General features: G+C 55.5%; 3 protein-coding genes across 4 annotated transcripts in view; all 3 read right to left on the bottom strand.

Moving 5' to 3' along the window:
* The window catches only part of CDC42SE1 (CDC42 small effector 1), a 119,565-nt gene that overhangs the window by 93,448 nt on the left and 3,683 nt on the right, over positions 1-22,434 (bottom strand). The gene's annotated exons all lie outside the window — the stretch shown is intronic.
* PI4KB (phosphatidylinositol 4-kinase beta) lies at positions 49-20,327 on the bottom strand. 2 transcript variants are annotated; one of them, XM_064638234.1, is made up of 13 exons: positions 20,167-20,327; positions 19,806-19,878; positions 16,025-16,976; positions 14,975-15,202; positions 13,379-13,606; positions 12,322-12,431; positions 10,721-10,825; positions 9,179-9,302; positions 6,937-7,202; positions 3,322-3,454; positions 3,114-3,234; positions 668-1,386; positions 49-585 (listed from the first exon to the last, which is right to left on the bottom strand). In XM_064638234.1, the coding sequence occupies exons 3-12, from the start codon at positions 16,946-16,948 to the stop codon at positions 1,205-1,207; spliced, it is 2,421 nt and encodes an 806-aa protein (XP_064494304.1). In that variant the 5' UTR covers positions 16,949-16,976; positions 19,806-19,878; positions 20,167-20,327; the 3' UTR covers positions 49-585; positions 668-1,204. The 2 variants fall into 2 exon arrangements, with proteins under 2 accessions (XP_064494304.1, XP_064494305.1); XM_064638235.1 differs by lacking the exons at positions 49-585; positions 668-1,386 and adding an exon at positions 1,618-1,667 and having other exon boundaries at positions 20,167-20,319.
* Positions 19,997-20,734, bottom strand: LOC135403916 (basic proline-rich protein-like). The gene has a single exon (XM_064638344.1). It carries the CDS (start codon positions 20,732-20,734, stop codon positions 19,997-19,999), a length of 738 nt encoding a protein of 245 aa, XP_064494414.1.

Raw genomic sequence — 22,434 nt, 5'->3', positions numbered from 1 at the left:
TGGGTCCTGCCAGCGGGTTTTTTGTTTGTTTGTTTTTTTTGTTTAAAATAGAATTTTTTTGGTTTTTAATGCTAAATAATCATCATCAACGTGACAAATAATTAGTGCTAAACAAAGAGATTGGGGGGGGGGGGACGGGGGGGGGGACACTGAGGGGGGGACACGGGGATGGGGGGGGACACTGGACGCTGTCAGAGCGTCCCCATCTGACCAGCAGGACGGGCTGAGCCTGGGGGGGACATTTGGGGGGGACATTTGGGGTGCAGGGGGGGGGTCACTGCTCTTAAAGCCAAGAGAGGGGTCGGACACACGAGGGGGGGGGGGATTTTGGGGGTGGTTTTCCCTTCCCGGGGGGGTTGGGAAGGCTCTGGGTCCTCCCCTCCCCCCCCAACCCCATCCTGGGGAGGCACCTCTGGGATCCCCCCCCCCCGAAATCCCCGGGAATGGGGCAGGGAAGGAGCGTCCCAGTCCCAAATCCCAAATTCCTGGAGCAGGGAGCAAGGAGGAGGAGGAGGAGGAGGAGGAGGCAGCAGCTCCAGGATCCCCCCTGGAATCTCCAGGACCCCCCCTGGAATCTCCAGGACCCTGCAGGACCCCTCCTGGAATCTCCAGGATCCCCCTGGAATCTCCAGGATCCCCCCCTGGAATCTCCAGAACCCTCCAGGACCCCCCTGGAATCTCCAGGATCCCCCCTGGAATCTCCAGGACCCCCCTGGAATCTCCAGGCCCCCCCTGCCATCCCTGCCCACCCCGGGGGGGGATCCCTGCAGGGAAGGGACCCTCGGGATCCAGCTCTGCTGCCCCCACCCCCCTTCCCATCCCAAACATTCCATGGATTCCTGGGGGGGGCTCCAGGACCCCCCCTAAGGGGTTCCCCCCTTTCCTTCCTCCCCCAGCCCCGTTTTCCACATGATTCCATGATTTCCACCAGCGGGGGGGGGGGGGGGATATTTGGGATAAGTTTTGTTTGTTTGTGTTTTTGTTTTTTTTTTCCTGCTTTTCCTGTTTTTTTTTTTCTTTTTCCTTTTCCATCCCGTTGTTTTCCTGTGGGTTTTTTTTTCCTCTGCGCGTCCTCGGGGTCGGTCCCGCCCCTGGGAAGAGTCTCCCGAGGGGGAGGAGGAGGAGACAAAAAAAGCCGCCGCTCCCGCTGGAAGCTCCTCCTTTCCCGAGGGCGGGATCCGGGTGTTTTTTTTTGGGAATGCGGTCACATGATGCCGTTGGTGAGGTACTGGAAGCCGTCGTAGAGCTTGGTGGTGATGGATCTCATGCTCCCGTCCACCATCTGCTCCACCAGCAGCTGCAGCTGCTCCTCCGTCATGTTCATGTGGAAACGCTCCTTCAGGTTCCGGATGGTCGAGGAGCCGTGGAAACACGGGAGCTGCGAGCCTGGGAAGCGGGAATTCGGGAATTAGGAGAGGCTGGGAGAGACAGGGAGGCTGGGAATCGGGGGGGGGAGCTGGGAGCCTGGGAATCGGGAATTCGGGAGTCAGGAAGGGAGATGGGAGCCTGGGAATCGGGAATTTGGGAGTCAGGGGGGGAGCTGGGAGCCTGGGAAGCGGGAATTCGGGAATTAGGAGAGGCTGGGAGAGACAGGGAGTCTGGGAATCAATGAGGGAGCTGGGAACCTGGGAATCAGGGAGTTTGGGAGTCAGGGGGGAGCTGGGAGCCTGGGAATTGGGAATTTGGGAGTCAGGGGGGGAGATGGGAGCCTGGGAATCGGGAATTTGGGAGTCAGGGGGGGAGATGGGAGCCTGGGAATCGGGAATTTGGGAGTCAGGGGGGGAGATGGGAGCCTGGGAAGCAGGGAATCTGGGAATTAGGAGAGGCTGGGAGAGACAGGGAGTCTGGGAATCAATGAGGGAGCTGGGAATCAGGGAGTTTGGGAGTCAGGGGGGAGATGGGAGCCTGGGAATCGGGAATTTGGGAGTCAGGGGGGGAGATGGGAGTCTGGGAATTTGGGAACCTGGGAAATCAGGGAATTTGGGAGTCAGGGGGAGATGGGAACCTGGGAATCAGGAATTGGGGAGTCAGGAGAGGCTGGGAGAGACAGGGAGTCTGGGAATCAGGGGGGGAGCTGGGAGGCTGGGAATGGGGAATTTGGGAGTCAGGGGGGGAGATGGGAGTCTGGGAATCAGGGAATCTGGGAATTAGGAGAGGCTGGGAGAGACAGGGAATTTGGGAATCAGGGGGGGAGATGAGAGCCTGGGAATTTGGGAGCCTGGGAATCAGGAATTTGGGAGTTGGGGGGGAGAGGAGAGCCTGGGAATTGGGAATTCGGGAGTCGGGGGGGAGATGAGAGCCTGGGAATCAGGGAATTTGGGAGTCAGGGGGGGAGATGAGAGCCTGGGAATTTGGGAACCTGGGAATCAGGGAGTTTGGGAATCAGGGGGGGAGCTGGGAACCTGGGAATTTGGGAACCTGGGAACCTTTTCCCCCGGGATTGCCCCTTTTCCCACTTTGCTGCCCCTTTTCCCCTGGGATTTTTCCCCTGGGATTTTCACACCTTGCTGCCCCTTTTCCCCTGGGATTTTCCCACCTTGCTGCCCCTTTTCCTGTGGGATTTTCCCACCTTGCTGCCCCTTTTCCCCCGGGATTTTCCCACCTTGCTGCCCCTTTTCCCCTGGGATTTTTCCCCTGGGATTTTCCCACCTTGCTGCCCCTTTTCCCCTGGGATTTTCCCACCTTGCTGCCCCTTTTCCCATGGGATTTTTCCCATGGGATTTTTCCCGTGGGATTTTCCCACCTTGCTGCCCCTTTCCCGTGGGATTTTCCCACCTCTCTGCCCCTTTTCCCGTGGGATTTTCCCACCTTGCTGCCCCCTTTCCCCTGGGATTTTCCCACCTTGCTGCCCCTTTCCCCTGGGATTTTTCCCCTGGGATTTTCCCACCTTGCTGCCCCTTTCCCCTGGGATTTTTCCCCTGGGATTTTCCCACCTTGCTGCCCCCTTTCCCCTGGGATTTTCCCACCTTGCTGCCCCCTTTTCCCCTGGGATTTTCCCACCTTGCTGCCCCTTTTCCCCTGGGATTTTTCCCCTGGGATTTTCCCACCTTGCTGCCCCTTTTCCCCCGGGATTTTCCCACCTTGCTGCCCCCTTTCCCCTGGGATTTTCCCACCTTGCTGCATGATCTCCACGATCTGCACCACCCTGTCCATGTGTTTCCTGGCCGCAATCAGCCCCTGCAGCATCAGCATCTTGTAGTAGTTGAACATGTCCCCGTCCAGGCCCCCCATCACCTGGTGGGAGAGGGACAAAAAAAACCAGGAATGGGGTGGGAATTCCCTCCCAAACCCCCCCCTGGAGGTGGGGGAGCCCCCACTCACGTCCACGAACTCGGAGGTGAGTTTGAAGGCCGAGGTCTCGAAGCCCAAATTCCGGGGGGAGCTGGAGAGGATGAACCCGAAGTCGATGTGGATGATGTGGCCCTCGGCGTCCAGCAGGATGTTCCCGTTGTGCCTGCGAGGAATTCCAGGGAAAACTCATCATTCCCGTGAAACCTCGTTGTTCCCGTTAAACCTTGTCATTCCCAGGAAACCTTGTCATTCCTGTTAAACTTTATTATTCAATTAAACCTCATTATTCCCATTAAACCTCGTTATTCTCATTAAACCTCATTATTCCCATTAAACCTCATCATTCCCGTTAAACCTCGTTATTCCTGTGAAACCTTATTAGTCCTGTTAAACCTTGTTATTCCTGTTAAACCTTGTCATTCCTGTTAAACCTTGTCATTCCCATTAAACATCGTTATTCCCATTAAATCTCATTATTCCCATTAAATCTCATTATTCCCATTAAACCTTGTCATTCCTGTTAAACCTCATTATTCCCATTAAACCTCGTTATTCCCGTTAAACCTTGTCATTCCCATTAAACCTCGTCATTCCCATTAAACCTTGTTATTCCCATTAAACCTTGTCATTCCCATTAAACCTCGTTATTCCCGTTAAACCTCCTAATTCCCATTAAACCTCATTATTCCTGTGAAACCTTGTTATTCCCATTAAACCTCGTTATTCCCATGAAACCTCGTTATTCCCATTAAACCTTGTTATTCCCATTAAACCTCGTTATTCCCATGAAACCTCGTTATTCCCATGAAACCTTGTTATTCCCGTTAAACCTCATTATTCCCATTAAACCTCATTATTCCCATTAAACCTCGTTATTCCCATTAAACCTTGTCATTCCCGTGAAACCTCATTATTCCCATTCTACATCGTTATTCCCATTAAATCTCATTATTCCCATTAAACCTTGTCATTCCCATTAAATCTCATTATTCCCATTAAACCTTGTTATTCCCAGGAATAACAAATATATATAAATATATATAAAAATAAATATATATGAATATATATAAAAATATATATTTAAATATATATATTAATAAATTAAATATAATTGTATATAAATTATATATAATAATATATATAAATTTATATATATATATTCCCATGAAACCTCGTTATTCCCATATAAAATATGATTATATAAAAATAAATATATATTTAAATATTTATATTACTAAATTATATATAATTGTATATAAATTATGTATAATAATATATATAAATAATATATATAAATAATATATATAAATTTATATATATATTCCCGTTAAACCTTGTCATTCCCATTAAACCTTGTCATTCCCAGAAAACCTCGTTATTCCCATAAAACCTCGTCATTCCCATATAAAATATGATTATATAAAAATATATATAAATATATATATTTATGTAAATATATAAAAATTATATTTATATATAAATATATTTGCATATATATTTATATATAAATATATAAATAAACATATATAAATAAACATATAAAAATAAACATATAAAAATATCCTTTTCTATTTATATAAATATATTTATATAATATATCATATTATATAAATATATTTTATATATTTTTATATTTTTATATATTTATATATTTTTATATATATTTATATATATTATATATAAATATATTTCATATATAAATAAATATATTATATATAAATATATATAAAGATGCATTATTTATATATTATATATATTATATACATTATATATTATATATAAATGTATTTATATATTATCTATAAATAAATATAAAAATGCATTATTTATATATCATATATATTATATATTATATAAAAATATATTTATACATTGCATTATATAATATAATAATTAATAATATATTATATTTATATATAATTATATAAGATTATACAAATTTATTTATATAACAATTAATTATATTTATTTATTTATATAATAAATTATATATGTAAAATTTATAGTTTACATTTAGAATATAATTTAAAATATAATTTACCTTTATAATTTAAAATAAATTAAATAATTATAAATAATAACTAATAATTATTAATTTATTTGTATAATAAATTATATATTTATAATTTATAATTTACATTTATAATATAATTTAAAAATAGACTTTATAATGTCTAATAAATTAAATAAGTAAATAAAAAATAATTAATAATTATTAATTTATTTATATAATAAATTATATATTTATAATTTACATTTATAACATAATTTAAAAATAGAATTTATAATTTCTAATAAATTAAATAACTAACTAAATAAAAATTAATAATTATTAATTTATTTATATATTATTTATTTATATAATAAATTATATATTTATAATCTTGCATTTATAAAATAATTTAAAAATAGAATTTATCTTTATAATTTCTAATAAATTAACTGTAAATAAATAATAATTAATAATTATTAATTATTATTCAGTGAGATCCTTCTGTGGGATCTTTTCCCGTGGGTTCCTTTCCCCAAAACCGCCATTAAAGTGAATTTCCAGGGGGGAAAACATGGGAATTTTTTCCTCTGGACACAAAATTGAGACACCAAAAGGACTGAGAGCCTTCAAAAACTTGGCTGTTGAGGGGCTAAACTGGATTAAATTTCAATTAAATAATTCTAAATAATTATTAATTAATAATTAAAGGGAATTTCCGAGGGGGGAAAACATGGGAGTTTTTTCCTTGGACACAAAATCAAGGTCCCAAAAGTACTGAGACCCTTCAAAAACTTGGCTGTTGAGGGGTTAAACTGGATTAAATGTCAATTAAATAATTATAAATCATTAATAACTATTAATTATTATTAAGTGTGATGCCTTTGTGGGATCTTTTCCTGTGGGTTCCTTTCCCCAAAACCACCGTTAAAGGGAATTTCCGAGGGGGGAAAACATGGGAGTTTTTTCCTTGGACACAAAATCAAGGCCCCAAAGGCCTGAGAGAGCCTCTAAAGGTTGTTTGTTGAGGGGTTAAACTGGATTAAATTCAATTAAATAATTATAAATCATTAATAATTATTAATTAATAATTAAAGGGAATCTCCTGGGGGGAAAACATGGGAATTTTTTCCTCTGGACACAAAACTGAGACACCAAAAGGACTGAGAGCCTTCAAAAACTTGGCTGTTGAGGGGCTAAACTGGATTAAATAATTACAAATAATTAATAATTCTTAATTACTATTGAGATGCTTCTGTGGGATCTTTTCCCGTGGGTTCCTTTCCCCAAAACCGCCGTTAAAGGGAATTTCCGAGGGGGGAAAACACGGGAATTTTTTCCTCTGGACACAAAACTGAGACACCAAAAGGACTGAGAGCCTTCAAAAACTTGGCTGTTGAGGGGTTAAACTGGATTAAATTTAAATTAAATAACTATAAATGATTAGTAATTAATAATTATTATTAAGTGAGATGCTTTTTTGGGATCTTTTCCTGTGGGTTCCTTTCCCCAAAACCACCGTTAAAGTGAATTTCCGAGGGGGGAAAACAGGGGAATTTTTTCCTCTGGCCACCAACCCTTGGCCCCCAAGCCCCGAGGGAGCCTCTAAAATTCCCCCTAAACTGGAATTCAGGTGGATTTAGGGATCGTCCCACCTGTCCTTGACCTGCAGCAGGTAGCAGACCAGGCAGTACCCGGCGCAGCTCTGCACGAAGTTCCTCTGGGCGCTCAGGAAGGACTCGGTGTTGTAATTCCCGTGCTCCTGCAGGAAATAATCCAGCAGGGAGAGCAGGGACTGCTTCTTGATCTGGTGGATGGACACGGCGTTGACCACGGGCTCGATCATCCCGCTGTCGGCCGAGATCACCAGGATCTTGTAGGGCTTGATCCACAGCGGGACCCGCTCCTGCTCCCAGATGGACTGCGGGGACACGGGGGTTCCTCAGGATCCTGGGAATTCCTTGGGAGCCCGGGGGTTCCTCGGGATCCTGGGGGTTCCTTGGGAGCCCGGGGGTTCCTCAGGATCCTGGGGGTTCCTTGGGAGCCCGGGGGTTCCTTGGGATCCCAGGGGTTCCTCAGGATCCTGGGAATTCCTTGGGAGCCCGGGGGTTCCTCGGGAGCCCGGGGGTTCCTTGGGATCCCGGGGGTTCCTCAGGATCCTGGGAATTCCTTGGGAGCCCGGGGGTTCCTCAGGATCCTGGGAATTCCTTGGGAGCCCGGGGGTTCCTCAGGATCCCAGGGGTTCCTCAGGATCCCGGGAATTCCTTGGGATCCCAGGGGTTCCTTGGGAGCCCAGGGGTTCCTCAGGATCCTGGGAATTCCTCGGGAGCCTGGGAGTCCTCAGCATCCCAGGGGTTCCTCAGGATCCTGGGAATTCCTTGGGAGCCCAGGGAGTCCTCAGGATCCTGGGAATTCCTTGGGATCCCGGGAATTCCTTGGGATCCTGGGGGTTCCTCAGGATCCTGGGAATTCCTTGGGAGCCCGGGGGTTTCTCGGGATCCTGGGAATTCCTCGGGAGCCCGGGGGTTCCTTGGGATCCTGGGGGTTCCTCGGGAGCCCGGGGGTTCCTCAGCATCCCGGGAATTCCTTGGGAGCCCGGGGGTTCCTCGGGATCCTGGGAATTCCTCGGGATCCCAGGGGTTCCTTGGGAGCCCAGGGAGTCCTCAGGATCCTGGGGATTCCTTGGGAGCCCAGGGAGTCCTCAGGATCCTGGGAATTCCTTGGGATCCCAGGAATTCCTTGGGATCCTGGGGGTTCCTCAGGATCCTGGGAATTCCTTGGGAGCCCGGGGGTTCCTCAGGATCCTGGGAATTCCTTGGGATCCCGGGAATTCCTTGGGATCCTGGGGGTTCCTCAGGATCCTGGGAATTCCTTGGGAGCCCGGGGGTTCCTCAGGATCCCGGGGGTTCCTTGGGAGCCCGGGGATTCCTCAGGATCCCAGGGGTTCCTTGGGAGCCTGGGGGTTCCTCAGGATCCTGGGGGTTCCTCAGCATCCCGGGGATTCCTCAGGATCCCAGGGGTTCCTCAGCATCCCAGGGATTCCTCAGGATCCCAGGAATTCCTCAGGATCTCAGGGGTTCCTCAGCAGCCCGGGGATTCCTCAGCATCCCGGGGGTTCCTCGGGATCCCGGGGATTTCTCGGGAGCCCTGGGATTCCTCAGCATCCCGGGGATTCCTCGGGAGCCTGGGGGTCCCAAATCCCGAATTCCCCGACCGGATGTCCCCCCCCCAGACCTCTCCTGTCATTCCCAGTCCTGGAAGTGCCACCTCCAGGCCTCTCCCATCACTCCCAGCCCTGGCAGTGACCCCCCCCCTCCAGACCTCTCCTGTCATTCCCAAGTCCTGGAAGCGACACCCCCGGGTCTCTCTCATCACTCCCAGTCCTGGAAGTGCCACCTCCAGGTCTCTCCCCATCACTCCCAGCCCTGGAAGTGACACCTCTGGGTCTCTCCCATCGCTCCCAATCCTGGGAGTGACCCCTCCCAGACCTCTCCTGTCATTCCCAAAACTCTCCTGTCATTCCCAGTCCTGGAATTGCCACCTCCAAGTGTCTCCCCATCACTTCCAACCCTGGAATTGCAACCTCCAGCCCTCTCCCAGTGCTCCCAGTCCTGGAAGTGCCACCTCCAGGCCTCTCCCATCACTCCCAACCCTGGAATTGACCCCCCCTCCAGACCTCTCCTGTCATTCCCAAGTCCTGGAAGCGACACCCCCGGGTCTCTCCCATCATTCCCAAGTCCTGGAAGCGACACCCCCGGGTCTCTCCCATCATTCCCAAGTCCTGGAAGCGACACCCCCGGGTCTCTCCCATCATTCCCAAGTCCTGGAAGCGACACCCCCGGGTCTCTCCCAGTGCTCCCAGCCCTGGCAGTGCTCCCATCCCTGTTCCCAGCTCACCTGGAGCTGTTTGAGCACCTGGAATGCCAGCAGCTCCTGGCGAAGGTCGTCGCCGCACTTGACGATGACGGAGAGGAGCCTCCAGGAGGGGAGGTGTCCGTAGGGAGACCCTTCCCGGATCCTCCTGGAACGGGGGGAGAGGGAAAAGGGAAGGTTGGGAACGAGGGGGGATCCCTGATCTGGGATCTCAGGGCACGCCCAGCCCTCCAAAGGGCAGGGAATTCATCCCGTTCCTGAATCCCGGGGCACCTCCGGGGTTGTGGGGATGGAGAGGGGTTGGGAATGGGATCCTGTGGGAGTGGGATCCTGTGGGAATGGAGAGGGGCTGGGAATGGGATCCTGTGGGAATGGGATCCTGTGGGAATGGAGAGGGGCTGGGAATGGGATCCTGTGGGGATGGAGAGGGGTTGGGAATGGGATCCTGTGGGAATGGAGAGGGGCTGGGAATGGGATCCTGTGAGAATGGAGAGGGGCTGGGAATGGGATCCTGTGGGAATGGAGAGGGGTTGGGAATGGGATCCTGTGGGAATGGGATCCTGTGGGGATGGAGAGGGGCTGGGAATGGGATCCTGTGGGAATGGAGAGGGGTTGGGAATGGGATCCTGTGGGAATGGGATCCTGTGGGAATGGGATCCTGTGGGAATGGAGAGGTGCTTGGAATGGGATCCTGTGGGAATGGAGAGGGGCTGGGAATGGGATCCTGTGGGAATGGAGAGGGTTTGGGAATGAATGGGGAGGATCCTGTGGGAATGGAAAGGGGTTGGGAATGGGATCCTGTGGGAATGGGATCCTGTGGGAATGGAGAGGGGCTGGGAATGGGATCCTGTGGGAATGGAGAGGGGTTGGGAATGGAGAGGGGTTGGGAATGAATGGGGAGGATCCTGTGGGAATGGAGAGGGGCTGGGAATGGGATCCTGTGGGAATAAAGAGGAGTTGGGAATGGGGGGGGGATTTTGTGGGAATGGAAAGGGGTTGGGAATGAATGGGGGGGATCCTGTGGGAATGGAAAGGGGTTGGGAATGGGATCCTGTGGGAATGGGATCCTGTGGGAATGGGATCCTGTGGTAATAGAGAGGGGTTGGGAATGGGGAGGGGATCCTGTGGGAATGGAGAGAGGCTGGGAATGGGATCCTGTGGGAATGGAGAGGGGTTGGGAATGAATGGGGGGGATCCTGTGGGAATGGAGAGGGGTTGGGAATAGGGGGGGTTGGGAATGGGATCCTGTGGGAACCCGATCCTGTGGGAATAGAGAGGGGCTGGGAATGGGGAGGGGGAAGCTCCGGGGCTTTCCCGCTTCCTTCATGGAATTTTAGGGGGTTGGACACTTCTGGAAGTGCCAAACTTCTTTTGGGAAGAGGTCAAGCCCCGGTGACATTGGAGCTGCCCCACAAATCCCTGGAAAAGGCCCCGCCCAGGAGCAGGAATTCCCCCCTCCCTGCTCTGATCCCGCCCCGGGAACGGGCGGGGCCGGAAGCCAAGGCCCTGGATAATTCCCGGGGTGACTCCCTGGGATTCCTGGGATGTCCAAAGTCCCCTCCTCACCTGACTTTCTCCTGCCAGGGCTCCTTGAGGGCGACGGCGGACGGATCCTCGGGATCCCTGCGGAAGGAGGTGGGGGTGTGCGCCAGCTGCTCCGACAGCCGCCTCCTGCGCCGCGGGAACGCCACAATTCCTTGGATTTGGGGACCGGGAGCATCCCCTGGCACCCAGATTCCACCCCCCAGCCCAGCCCAGGACCCCCCTGTCCCAGGTTTTGGAAGAGGGGGCGGCTTCTCCCAAGGTTCTCCCATTGTCCAGGGAGACAATTCCAGCTGCTCCCAAGGCTGAGCCCAGTAGGAATGAGGGAGTGCAGGCAGGACCCACCCCAATCCCAAATCCCAAATCCCAAACTCCATGACTGGATGTCCCTGGAGGGAATGAGGGTGACACCTCTGGGAGTGCAGCCAGGGCTCATCCCAATCCCAAATCCCAAATTCCTGACTGGATGTCCCTGGAGGAATGAGGGTGACACCTCTGGCAGTGCAGGCAGGACCCACCCCAATCCCAAATCCCGAATTCCCTGACAGGATGTCCCTGGTGGGAATGAGGGTGACACCCATGGGAGTGCAGCCAGGGCCCATCCCAATCCCAAATCCCCAATCCCGATCCCAAATCCCGAGTTCCTGACCGGATGTCCCCGGCAGCGATGAAGGTGACACCTCTGGCCCACCCCGATCCCAAATCCCAGTCCCAAATCCCCAGTCCCGATCCCAAATCCCGAATTCCCTGACCAGATATCCCCAGCAGGAATGAGGGTGACACCCCTGGGAGTACAGGCAGGGCCCACCCCAATCCCAAATCCTAAATCCCGATCCCCAATCCCGAATTCCCACCGGATGTCCCCGGCGGTGATGAGGGACCCACCCCAATCCCAGATCCCAATCCCAAATCCCCAGTCCCGATCCCCAATCCCGAATTCCCACCGGATGTCCCTGGTAGCGATGAGGGTGACACCTCTGGCCCACCCCAATCCCAAATCCCCAATCCCGATCCCCAATCCCGGATTCCCACCGGATGTCCCCAGCAGGAATGAGGGTGACACCTCTGACCCACCCCAATCCCAAATCCCAATCCCTATCCCAGATCCCAAATTCCCACCAGATGTCCCCGGCGGTGATGAGGGACCCACCCCAATCCCAGATCCCAATCCCCAATCCCCAATCCCGAATTCCCACCGGATGTCCCCGGCGGCGATGAGGGACCCACCCCAATCCCAAATCCCAATCCCAATCCCAAATCCCAAATCCCGGATTCCCACCGGATGTCCCCGGCGGCGATGAGGGACCCACCCCAATCCCAGATCCCAATCCCCAAATCCCCAATCCCAAATCCCAGATCCCAAATTCCCACCGGATGTCCCCGGCAGCGATGAGGGACCCACCCCAATCCCAAATCCCAATCCCAAATCCCAATCCCGATCCCGGATTCCCACCGGATGTCCCCGGCGGCGATGAGGGACCCACCCCAATCCCAGATCCCAATCCCAAATCCCAATCCCCAATCCCGGATTCCCACCGGATGTCCCCGGCGGCGATGAGGGACCCACCCCAATCCCAGATCCCAATCCCAATCCCAATCCCAAATCCCCAATCCCGGATTCCCACCGGATGTCCCCGGCGGCGATGAACACGGGCTCCCGGCTCTCCTGGCTCGTGATGCTGTCCACGGAAAACTGGGAGATGTTGTCACAGCTGTTGGTGTGAACCTCTGGAAGCTGGAAAACAGCGGGATTGAGGGGGGGGGGACGCTGGGGACGCGATTCCAGCCGGGAATGTCGGCCCAGGGAAGGGGGGAGGCTCCGGGAAGGGCAGGGAAGGAGTTCGGGAGGCTCCGGATCCGTGGGGGTGGGAGGGGGGGGGGGCACAGCAGCGGGGGAGAGACACCCCCAGTGCTCCCAGTGCTCCCAGTGACACCCCCAGGGCTCTCCCAGTGCTCCCAGTGACACCCCCAGGGCTCTCCCAGTGCTCCCAGTGACACCCCCAGGGCTCTCCCAGTGCTCCCAGTCTCTCCCAGTGACACCTCCAGGTCTCTCCCAGTGCTCCCAGTCTTTCCCAGTGACACCCCCAGGTCTCTCCCAGTGCTCCCAGTCTCTCCCAGTGACACCCCCAGGTCTCTCCCAATGCTCCCAGTCCGGGAAGTGACACCTCCAGGTCTCTCCCAGTGCTCCCAGTCTTTCCCAGTGACACCTCCAGGTCTCTCCCATTGTTCCCAATCCTGGGAGTGACCCCCCCCCGACCTCTCCTATCATTCCTAGTCCTGGAATTGCCACCTCCAGGTTTCTCCCCATCACTTCCAACCCTGGAATTGCCAACCTCCAGCCCTCTCCCAGTGCTCCCAGTCCTGGAAGTGCCACCTCCAGGTCTCTCCCCATCACTTCCAACCCTGGCAGTGACCCCCTCCCAGACCTCCCCTATCATTCCCACTCCTGGAATTGCCACCTCCAAGCGTCTCCCCATCACTTCCAACCCTGGAATCGCCACCTCCAGCCCTCTCCCAGTGCTCCCAGTCCTGGAAGTGCCACCTCCAGCCCTCTCCCCTCTCTCCCACTCCCACAACCAACCCTCCCACCCCCTGGAGACTCCCCTCCACCCAACTCCCCTCACCCCAACCCCAGCTTTTCCCACCGAATTCCGACTCCCCCCGTTCCCAAAGCTCCAGCACCTCCACCTGGAGCTCCCCGATGTCGTCCACGGACCAGGCCTCGTCGTCGTTGTCGTAGTTGGGGACGGTGCTGAAGCTGCCCGTCCTCTGCTCGTGGCTCATCCCCACCTCGGGCAGGTTCTCGGCCGAGCGCGTGCTCCGGATCCGGTTCTCCGGGATCCGGGCGGGAACATTCGCCGTGTCGAAATTGTCACATTCCAGCACTTCCACGTAGATCAGATAGGGAGCCTGAGGGAGGAACAGGGGGAGAGGGGGGTCAGGGGGAGAGGTGGGATGTTGGGATCCTTGGGAGGGGGGAAATCCGGGGGTTTTGGTGGATATGGAGCAGGGAGAAGGGCTGGAGCTGGCGGAGGGGGAGTTGGGAGGATGGAGGATCTTGGGGGGGTTGTCTCCATCCCAGATGCCTCCCAGAGCTCCCAGTGCTCCCAGTCCTGGGAGTGACACCTCCCTGGGCACCCTCCCACCTTTCCATCCCCATTCCCATTCCCATTCCCACCTTATCCTTGGAGTTGAGCACCACGGCCTGGGAATGGGGCACCCTGGGCACCCTCCTGCCCTTCCATCCCCATCCCCATCCCCATTCCCATCCCCATCCCCATCCCCATTCCCATTCCCATTCCCATCCCCATTCCCACCTTATCCTTGGAGTTGAGCACCACGGCCTGGGAATGGGGCACCCTCCCCACCCTTCCATTCCCACTCCCATTCCCACCTTATCCTTGGAGTTGAGCACCATGGCCTGGGAGTGGGGCACCCTGACCACCTTCTATCCCTGCTCCCATTCCCATTCCCACCTTATCCTTGGAGTTGAGCACCACAGCCTGGGAGTGGGGCACCCTGGGCACCCTCTATCCCTGCTCCCATCCCCATTCCCATTCCCATTCCCACCTTATCCTTGGAGTTGAGCACCACGGCCTGGGAGTGGGGCACCCTGGGCACCCTCTATCCCTGCTCCCATCCCCATCCCCATTCCCATTCCCACCTTATCCTTGGAGTTGAGCACCACAACTTGGGAATGGGGCACCCTGGGCACCCTCCTGCCCTTCCATCCCCATCCCCATCCCCATTCCCATTCCCATCCCCATCCCCATCCCCATCCCCATTCCCATTCCCATTCCCATCCCCATTCCCACCTTATCCTTGGAGTTGAGCACCACGGCCTGGGAACGTGGCACCCTCCCACCTTTCCATCCCCATTCCCATTCCCATTCCCACCTTATCCTTGGAGTTGAGCACCACAGCCTGGGTGGTGGGCACCTTGACCACCCTCTATCCCTGCTCCCATCCCCATTCCCACTCCCATTCCCACCTTATCCTTGGAGTTGAGCACCACGGCCTGGGAGTGGGGCACCCTGGGCACCCTGGGCACCCTCTCTCCCTGCTCCCATTCCCATTCCCATTCCCACCTTATCCTTGGAGTTGAGCACACGGCCTGGGAGTGGGGCACCCTGGGCACCCTCTATCCCTGCTCCCATCCCCATTCCCACTCCCATTCCCACCTTATCCTTGGAGTTGAGCACCACGGCCTGGGAGTGGGGCACCCTGGGCACCCTGGGCACCCTCTCTCCCTGCTCCCATTCCCATTCCCATTCCCACCTTATCCTTGGAGTTGAGCACCACGGCCTGGGAGTGGGGCACCCTGACCACGTGGTGCTCGAAGCCGGCCGTGGGCAGCCAGGCCCGGGCGGGCAGTTTGTGGTTGAGCAGCGACAGCTCCGACACCAAACGTTGGGTTTTCTGCTCCTTGGTGGGCAGGGTGGCCAAACGCTTCCCGATGGAGATCAGGGACTGGATGAACTCCCGCTCCGGGGCCAGGCGGGCCGGCTGGAAAAACGGGAATGGGCAGGGAAAAAGGGGAGAGTGGAGGGGAAAAGGGAAGGGGGGAGGGAAAAGGGTTGGAAGGATGGAAGGTTGAGGGGGGAAAAAGGGGATAGGGGAGGAAAAAAAGGGGTTGGGGAAGAGAAAAAGGGGATAGGGAAGGAAAAAAGGAGTTGGGGAAGAGAAAAAGGGGATAGGGAAGGAAGGATGGAAGGTTGAGGGGGAAAAAGGGGATAGGGGAGGAAAAAAAGGAGTTGGGGAAGAGAAAAAGGGGATAGGGAAGGAAGGATGGAAGGTTTAGGGGGAAAAAGGGGTCAGGGAAGGGAAAAAAGGAGTTGGGGAGGGGAAAAGGGGATAGGGAAGGAAGGATGGAAGGTTTAGGGGGGAAAAGGGGTCAGGGAAGGGAAAAAGGGGTTGGGGGAGGAAGGATGGAAAGTTGAGGGGGAAAAAGGGGATACGGAAGGGAAAAGGGGGATAGGGAAGGGAGGATGGAAGGTTTAGGGGGGAAAAGGGGTCAGGGAAGGGAAAAAGGGGTTGGGGGAGGAAGGATGGAAGGTTTAGGGGGAAAAAGGGGATAGGGAAGGGAGGATTGAAGGTTTAGGGGGAAAAGGGATAGGGAAGGGAAAAAGGGATGGGGAGGGGAAAAGGGGATAGGGAAGGAAAAAGGGGGATAGGGAAGGGAAAAAAGGGATGGGGAGGGGAAAAGGGGATAGGGAAGGGAGAAAGGTGTTAGGAAGGGGAAAAGTCTGCACCCCCCGAACTCAGCCCTACACCCCCCAGCCTCAGCCCTGCCCCCCCCGGCCTCAGCCCTGCCCCCCCCGGCCTCACCTCCTCGTCGCTCTCCACCTTGGGGTTGCTGGCCGTGCGTTTCAGGTTGCTGCTCAGGCTGATGGAGGCCGTGGCGTCCGACTTGGACCTCTGGTGAGTCCTCTTGGAGGGCGACAGCCCCGTGGTGCCGTCCTGGCCCACCCCCGGCGCCCCCCCCACCGCCGAGGAGGAGGAGGAGGAGGAGGAGGAGGAAGGAGGCAGCTCCCGGCGCCGCTGCTGCCCCTGGGCCGAGCTGGGCTTGAGCTCGTCGGAGAGGATGAGGCGGCGCAGCTTGGTGCCGCGGGAGTGGCGCTGGGTGGAGATGTGCATGTCGGAGGAGAGGGCCCCCAGCAGCAGCGCGCACTGCAGCGAGAAGTCGACGCTCTGGCGGCAGCGGTGCACGATGTAGGGCTTGATGGCGTCGCCCACGTCCTCGTCCATGTGGATGTACATGTTGAGCAGCTGCGGGAGGTAGAAGTCCACGTCCTCGTGGCGGAAGCAGAAGAGCCGGTTGCCGATGTAGGCCTGCACGCCGGGCTCCTTGGAGTTGTACAGGTAGGAGATGGCCATGGAGATGTCGAAGAGCTTCGACTCGAAGAGCCGCAGGAGCCACGACTGCTTGGCCGAGTTGTTCTTCTGCCGCCGCCGCGCCGTCTTCACCGTGTTGGCCGCGCCCTCCTCGTCCTCCTCGCGCAGCCGGGGCTCGTCCAGGCAGCGGATCTCGCAGCCCTCGCCGGCCTCCCCGTTGGGGACGGCCCCGTGCAGCAGCTTCACCTTCTCCAGCACCTCCTCGCAGGCCTTCTGGGCCACCTCGGGGTCGATGAGGGCCAGCTCGCCCACGCCCTCCGAGATGACGCTCAGGGACGTCCCCCCGTTGTTCCCTTGGGGCGCCGGATCCGGGCCCGGCCCCCGGCGGGGATCGGGACCCGCGCCCGAGTCTCCCATAGCGGCGGCGGGGAGGGGCGGCTCAGAGCTGGGGGGAGAACGGGGGGAAACGGGGTGAGATCCCGGAGCAGGGACCGGGATCCGGGCTGGGATGGACCCCAAGGGAAGGGGAGGTTTGGGGGGACCTCTGGGAAGAGCCTTTGGAGAAGGGATGAGGTGGCAGAGCAGGGACTGGGATCTGGGCTGGGCTGGGCCTGAAGGGAAGGTTTGGTGGAACCTCTGGGAAGAGCCTTTGGAAAGGGATGAGGTGGCAGAGCAGGGACTGGGATCTGGGTTGGGATGGACCCAAAGGGAAGGGGAGGTTTGGTGGGACCTCCTGGAAGAACCTTTGGATGAAGTTGTGGAGCAGGGACTGGGATCTGTGCTGGGATGGACCCAAAGGGAAGGGGAGGTTTGGTGGGATCTCCTGGAAGAACCTTTGGAAAGGGATGAGGTGGCAGAGCAGGGACTGGGATCTGTGTTGGGATGAAGATCCAAACCCTGGATCTTCCAGGTCTTCCAACCCCCTCCCAAAGCTCGGAGAGGGAACTGGGAACATCCCTGGGCACAAACCTTCCCGTTGCCATGACGACCAAAACCCCCCAGGAAGCCAAAAAGGAATTATTGTTGCTATTATGGAATTGATATTATTATTATTATTATTATTGTTATTATCATTATGGAATTATTATTATTATCATTATGGAATTATTATTATTATTATTATTATTATTATTATTATTATTATTATTATTATTATTATTATGGAATTGTTATTTTGGAATTCATGTTATTATTATTATTATTATTATGGAATTGTTATTATGGAATAATTCTCATTTTTATGGAATAATTCTCATTTTTATGGAATTATTGTTATTGAATTGATGGGTGGGACAGGATGGGAATGGGATGGGATGGGATGGGATGGGATGGGATGAGATGGGATGGGATGGGATGGGATAAACCAGAATTGGGATAAAACAGAATGGGAATAAAACAGAATTGGGATAAAATATTCTTGGGATAAAACATTCTTGGGATAAAACATTCTTGGGATAAAATATTCTTGGGATAAAATATTCTTGGGATAAAACATTCTTGGGATAAAAGACAAGCCACGCTCCAAGAAATGCAGGAGGAGAATGAGGAATTCCAAGGCCAAGGGGAGACATCCCTAATTCCCTAATCCTGTGTATCCACAGCAACTCTGAATAATTGTAATAATTGTGGATAAATGATTGGTTGTTTTAATGATTAAGGAGCTGCTCCAGTGTCCTGCTGGGAAAAGGGGAAGCCCCAGCCTGGCATTCCCAGCACTTCCCTCATTCCTTCCTCCTCCACGTGGGAAGGAGGCAAATCCAGGGATTTACATAGAAATGAAAAGAGATTTAAAAAAAAATCCTCAAAGCTTCTCCCACCTCCCAGAGAGAGTCCAGGAATGACTCCAGGGATGACTCCAGGGATGACTCCAGGGCTGACCCTGATCCCTGGGGATCCACAGGAGTCCAGGAATGACCCCAGGAATGACTCCAGGGCTGATCCCTGGGGATCCACAGGAGTCCAGGAATGACTCCAGGGCTGATCCCTGGGGATCCACAGGAGCCCAGGAATGACTCCAGGGCTCACCCTGATCCCTGGGGATCCACAGGAACCCAGGAATGACTCCAGGAATGACTCCAGGAATGACCCTGATCCCTGGGGATCCACAGGACTCCAGGAATGGCTCCAGGGCTGACCCTGATCCCTCAGGATCCACAGGAGTCCAGGAATGACTCCAGGAATGACTCCAGGGCTGATCCCTGGGGATCCACAGGAGTCCAGGAATGACTCCAGGAATGACTCCAGGGCTGACCCTGATCCCTCAGGATCCACAGGAGTCCAGGAATGACTCCAGGAATGACTCCAGGGCTGACCCTGATCCCTCAGGATCCACAGGAGTCCAGGAATGACTCCAGGAATGACTCCAGGGCCGACCCTGATCCCTGGGGATCCACAGGAGTCCAGGAATGACTCCAGGAATGACCCTGATCCCTCAAGATCCACAGGAGTCCAGGAATGACTCCAAGGCTCACTCTGATCCCTGGGGATCCACAGGAGTCCAGGGATGAATCCAGGAATGACTCCAGGGCTCACCCTGATCCCTGGGGATCCACAGGAACCCAGGAATGACTCCAAGACTGATCCCTGGGGATCCACGGGAGTCCAGGAATGACTCCAGGAATGACTCCAGGAATGACCCTGATCCCTGGGGATCCACAGGAGTCCAGGAATGACTCCAGGAATGACTCCAGGGCTGACCCTGATCCCTGGGGATCCTCAGGAGTCCAGGAATGACTCCAGGGCTGATCCCTGGGGATCCACAGGAGCCCAGGAACGACCTGTTCACACGGAGAACGACGAAGTTGCCAAGGGGAATCCAAACCCTCTGCTCTGGGAAAAGAGCTGGAAAAGCAGCATTTCCCCCCCCACTCCAGGCCTGTGCCCGGTTCCTCCCCCTTCGGGAAGCGAAAAGGAACCAAAAGGGAGGGGATTCAAGGCGATTATTTCTCCTCGTTAAAGTTCCCAACAACTCGCAGGCGAAGTTTTAAGGGGGAGGAGGGGGAAAAACATCCCCGAGGGCTTTTTAGGTCGGGGTTTGGAGCGACCCCAAAGCTCGGGGAGGGGGGAAAGGCCCTAAAATCAGGAGGGACAGCGCGGAAAAGGGGCTGGAAAAGGGTCATTGCGACACTTCCCGGGGGTTGTTTTTATCCCTCCATCCCCGGGGGAAGGGGCAGGGATGGAGGGGTCGGGGATGGAGGGGTCGGGGATGGAGGGGTCGGGGATGGAGGGGTCGGGGATGGAGGGGTCGGGGATGGAGGGGTCGGGGGTGCGGTACCTGCAGCGGTCCCATCCCGCGCGGCTCCGCTCGGGGGTCGCCACACACGGGCCGGCGCTGGGGGCGGCTCATCCTGGGCCACGGCGAAAGAAAAAAAATTAAAAATACAGACGTACAAAAAAAAAAAAAAAATCCCGCAAAACAAACAAACAAACAAACAAAAAAAAAAAAGAGCGGAGGAGGCGATTTCGTTATTTCCCTGCGCCACGAAGCGCTCGGCGGAGGAGGAGGAGGAGGAGGAGGAGGAGGAAGAGGCCGATGAGGAAGGGGCGGGGGGGGGACGGAGGGAAGGCCGCGCTGTGGGGAGGGGGGGGGGTGCCGGGGCGGAGCGAGGCGGGGGCGGCGGCGGGGCCGGGCTCACCTCGGGGCGGGGTGGCTGGAGGGGTCGGAGGGGTTGTGGGAGCGGAGCGGGGGCCGGAGCGGGGCCGGAGCGGGGCCGGAGCGGGGCCGGTCTCGGAGCCTCCCCAGGCCCGGCCCGGAGCCGCCTCACGGCGCTGAGGGGGCCGCGCGCACAGCGCCCCCTGCCGCACCGGCGGGGCCGCCCGGGGGAGGGGGGGCGTGGCCTGGGTGCGGAGGGAGGGGCGTGGTCTGGTCTCCGCCGCAGAACATTGGCTGGAGATGGGGGTGTGGGCGGGGCAAGGGGCGGAGAGGGGCGTGGTCTGTGTGGCCACGGGGCGTGGTCTCGGCTCGCCGAGGGGGCGTGGTCCGGTGACGAAGATGATAAGGGGCGTGGTCTCGCCTAACACGGCGATGGAGGGGGCGTGGCAACGCTGTACCAAGGGGCGGGGCATTGGAGCGCCGAGGGGCGGGACCCCGGCGGGGGGGCGTGGCCTCGCTTGTTCCGCCGTTGGCAAAAACCGGCGTTTTTTCGGCGGAAAATCGTCTCTGTCGTCACAGCGCCACTCCCCGTGTCCCCTCCCACTGTCCATGTCCCCTTCCCCACTCCCTGTGTCCCCTCCCACTGTCCATGTCCCCCTCCCACCCTCCGTGTCCCCTCCCCACCCTCCGTGTCCCCTCCCTACTCCCCGTGTCCCCTCCCGCTGTCCATGTCCCCCCCAAACTCCCCGTGTCCCCTCCCTACTCCCCGTGTCCCCTCCCACTGTCCATTGTCCCCCTCCCACCCTCCGTGTCCCCTCCCCACCCCTCGTGTCCCCTCCCCACTCCCCGTGTCCCCTCCCACTGTCCATGTCCCCCTCCCACCCTCCGTGTCCCCTCCCCACTCCCCGTGTCCCCTCCCACTGTCCATGTCCCCCCAAAACTCCCCGTGTCCCCTCCCCACCCCCCGTGTCCCCTCCCCCGGGCCACAGAACTGGACAGAGGGGCGGAGTGACTGGTTTTTACTGGTGCGGTCGGGGGGGGGTGAGGGGACACATCCAGATGTTGTGCAGCGGTGGCAGCAGGGACCCGTGCCCGTCCCCGTGCCCGTGCCCGTCTGTCCGTCCCGGGGTGCGCCGTGGGGGTGTCCCGGGGGTCCCCCCAGTCCCCGGTGCCCCCCAGGGGGGTCCCGGCCCTGCCGAGGCCCTGCAGTGCCAGGGGGTCCACGGGCGGTGCCACCCGGCCCCGGGTCCGGCCGTCCCTGATGACGCTGACACGGGCGGGGCTGCACGGGCCGGGAGGGGACATCCCGGACGGGGGATGGTGGCACTGCCACCGGCGGGGCTGTCCCCGGAGGGGATGGTGCCACTGCCCCTCGATGGGGTGTCCCTGACGGGGATGGTGGCACTGCCACCGGCGGGGCTGTCCCCAGAGGGGATGGTGCCACTGCCCTTCCATGGGGTGTCCCTGACGGGCATGGTGGCACTGCCACCGGCGGGGCTGTCCCCAGAGGTGATGGTGCCACTGCCCCTCGATGGGGTGTCCCTGACGGGGATGGTGGCACTGCCACCAGCAGGGCTGTCCCTGACAGGAATGGTGGCACTGCCCTTGGATGGGGTGTCCCTGACGGGCACAGTGGCACTGCCACCAGCAGGGCTGTCCCTGACAGGAATGGTGCCACTGCCCCTCGATGGGGTGTCCCTGACAGGAATGGTGGCACTGCCCCTGGATGGGGTGTCCCTGATGGGCACAGTGGCACTGCCCCTGGATGGGGTGTCCCTGACAGGCACAGTGGCACTGCCACTGGGGGATGGTGGCACTGCCACTCACTGGGCTGTACCTGATGGGGATGGTGCCACTGCCACCAGCGGGGCTGTCCCCAGAGGGAATGGTGGCACTGCCCCTGGACGGGGTGTCCCTGACGGGGATGGTGGCACTGCCCCTGGATGGGCTGTCCCTGGGGGACAGGGTGGCACTGCCCCTGGATGGGCTGTCCCTGGGGGACAGGGTGGCACTGCCCCTGGATGGGCTGTCCCTGGAGGGGATGGTGGCACTGCCCCTGGATGGGCTGTCCCTGACAGGGATGGTGGCACTGCCCCTGGATGGGCTGTCCCTGGGGGACAGGGTGGCACTGCCCCTGGATGGGCTGTCCCTGCAGGAGATGGTGCCACTGCCACCAGCTCGACTGTCCTGGTGGGGGTGGTGGCATTAACCCTGGGTGGGGGTGTCCCTGACAGGGGGGGTGTCCCTGCCCCTGGTTGGACTGTCCCTGCAGGGGATGGTGGCACTGCCACTGACCGGCCTGTCCCTGACA

The sequence above is a fragment of the Pseudopipra pipra genome, chromosome 29, assembly GCF_036250125.1.
Source record: "Pseudopipra pipra isolate bDixPip1 chromosome 29, bDixPip1.hap1, whole genome shotgun sequence".
Taxonomy (NCBI): Eukaryota; Metazoa; Chordata; class Aves; order Passeriformes; family Pipridae; genus Pseudopipra; species Pseudopipra pipra.
This window is presented reverse-complemented; position numbering and strand designations above follow the sequence as displayed.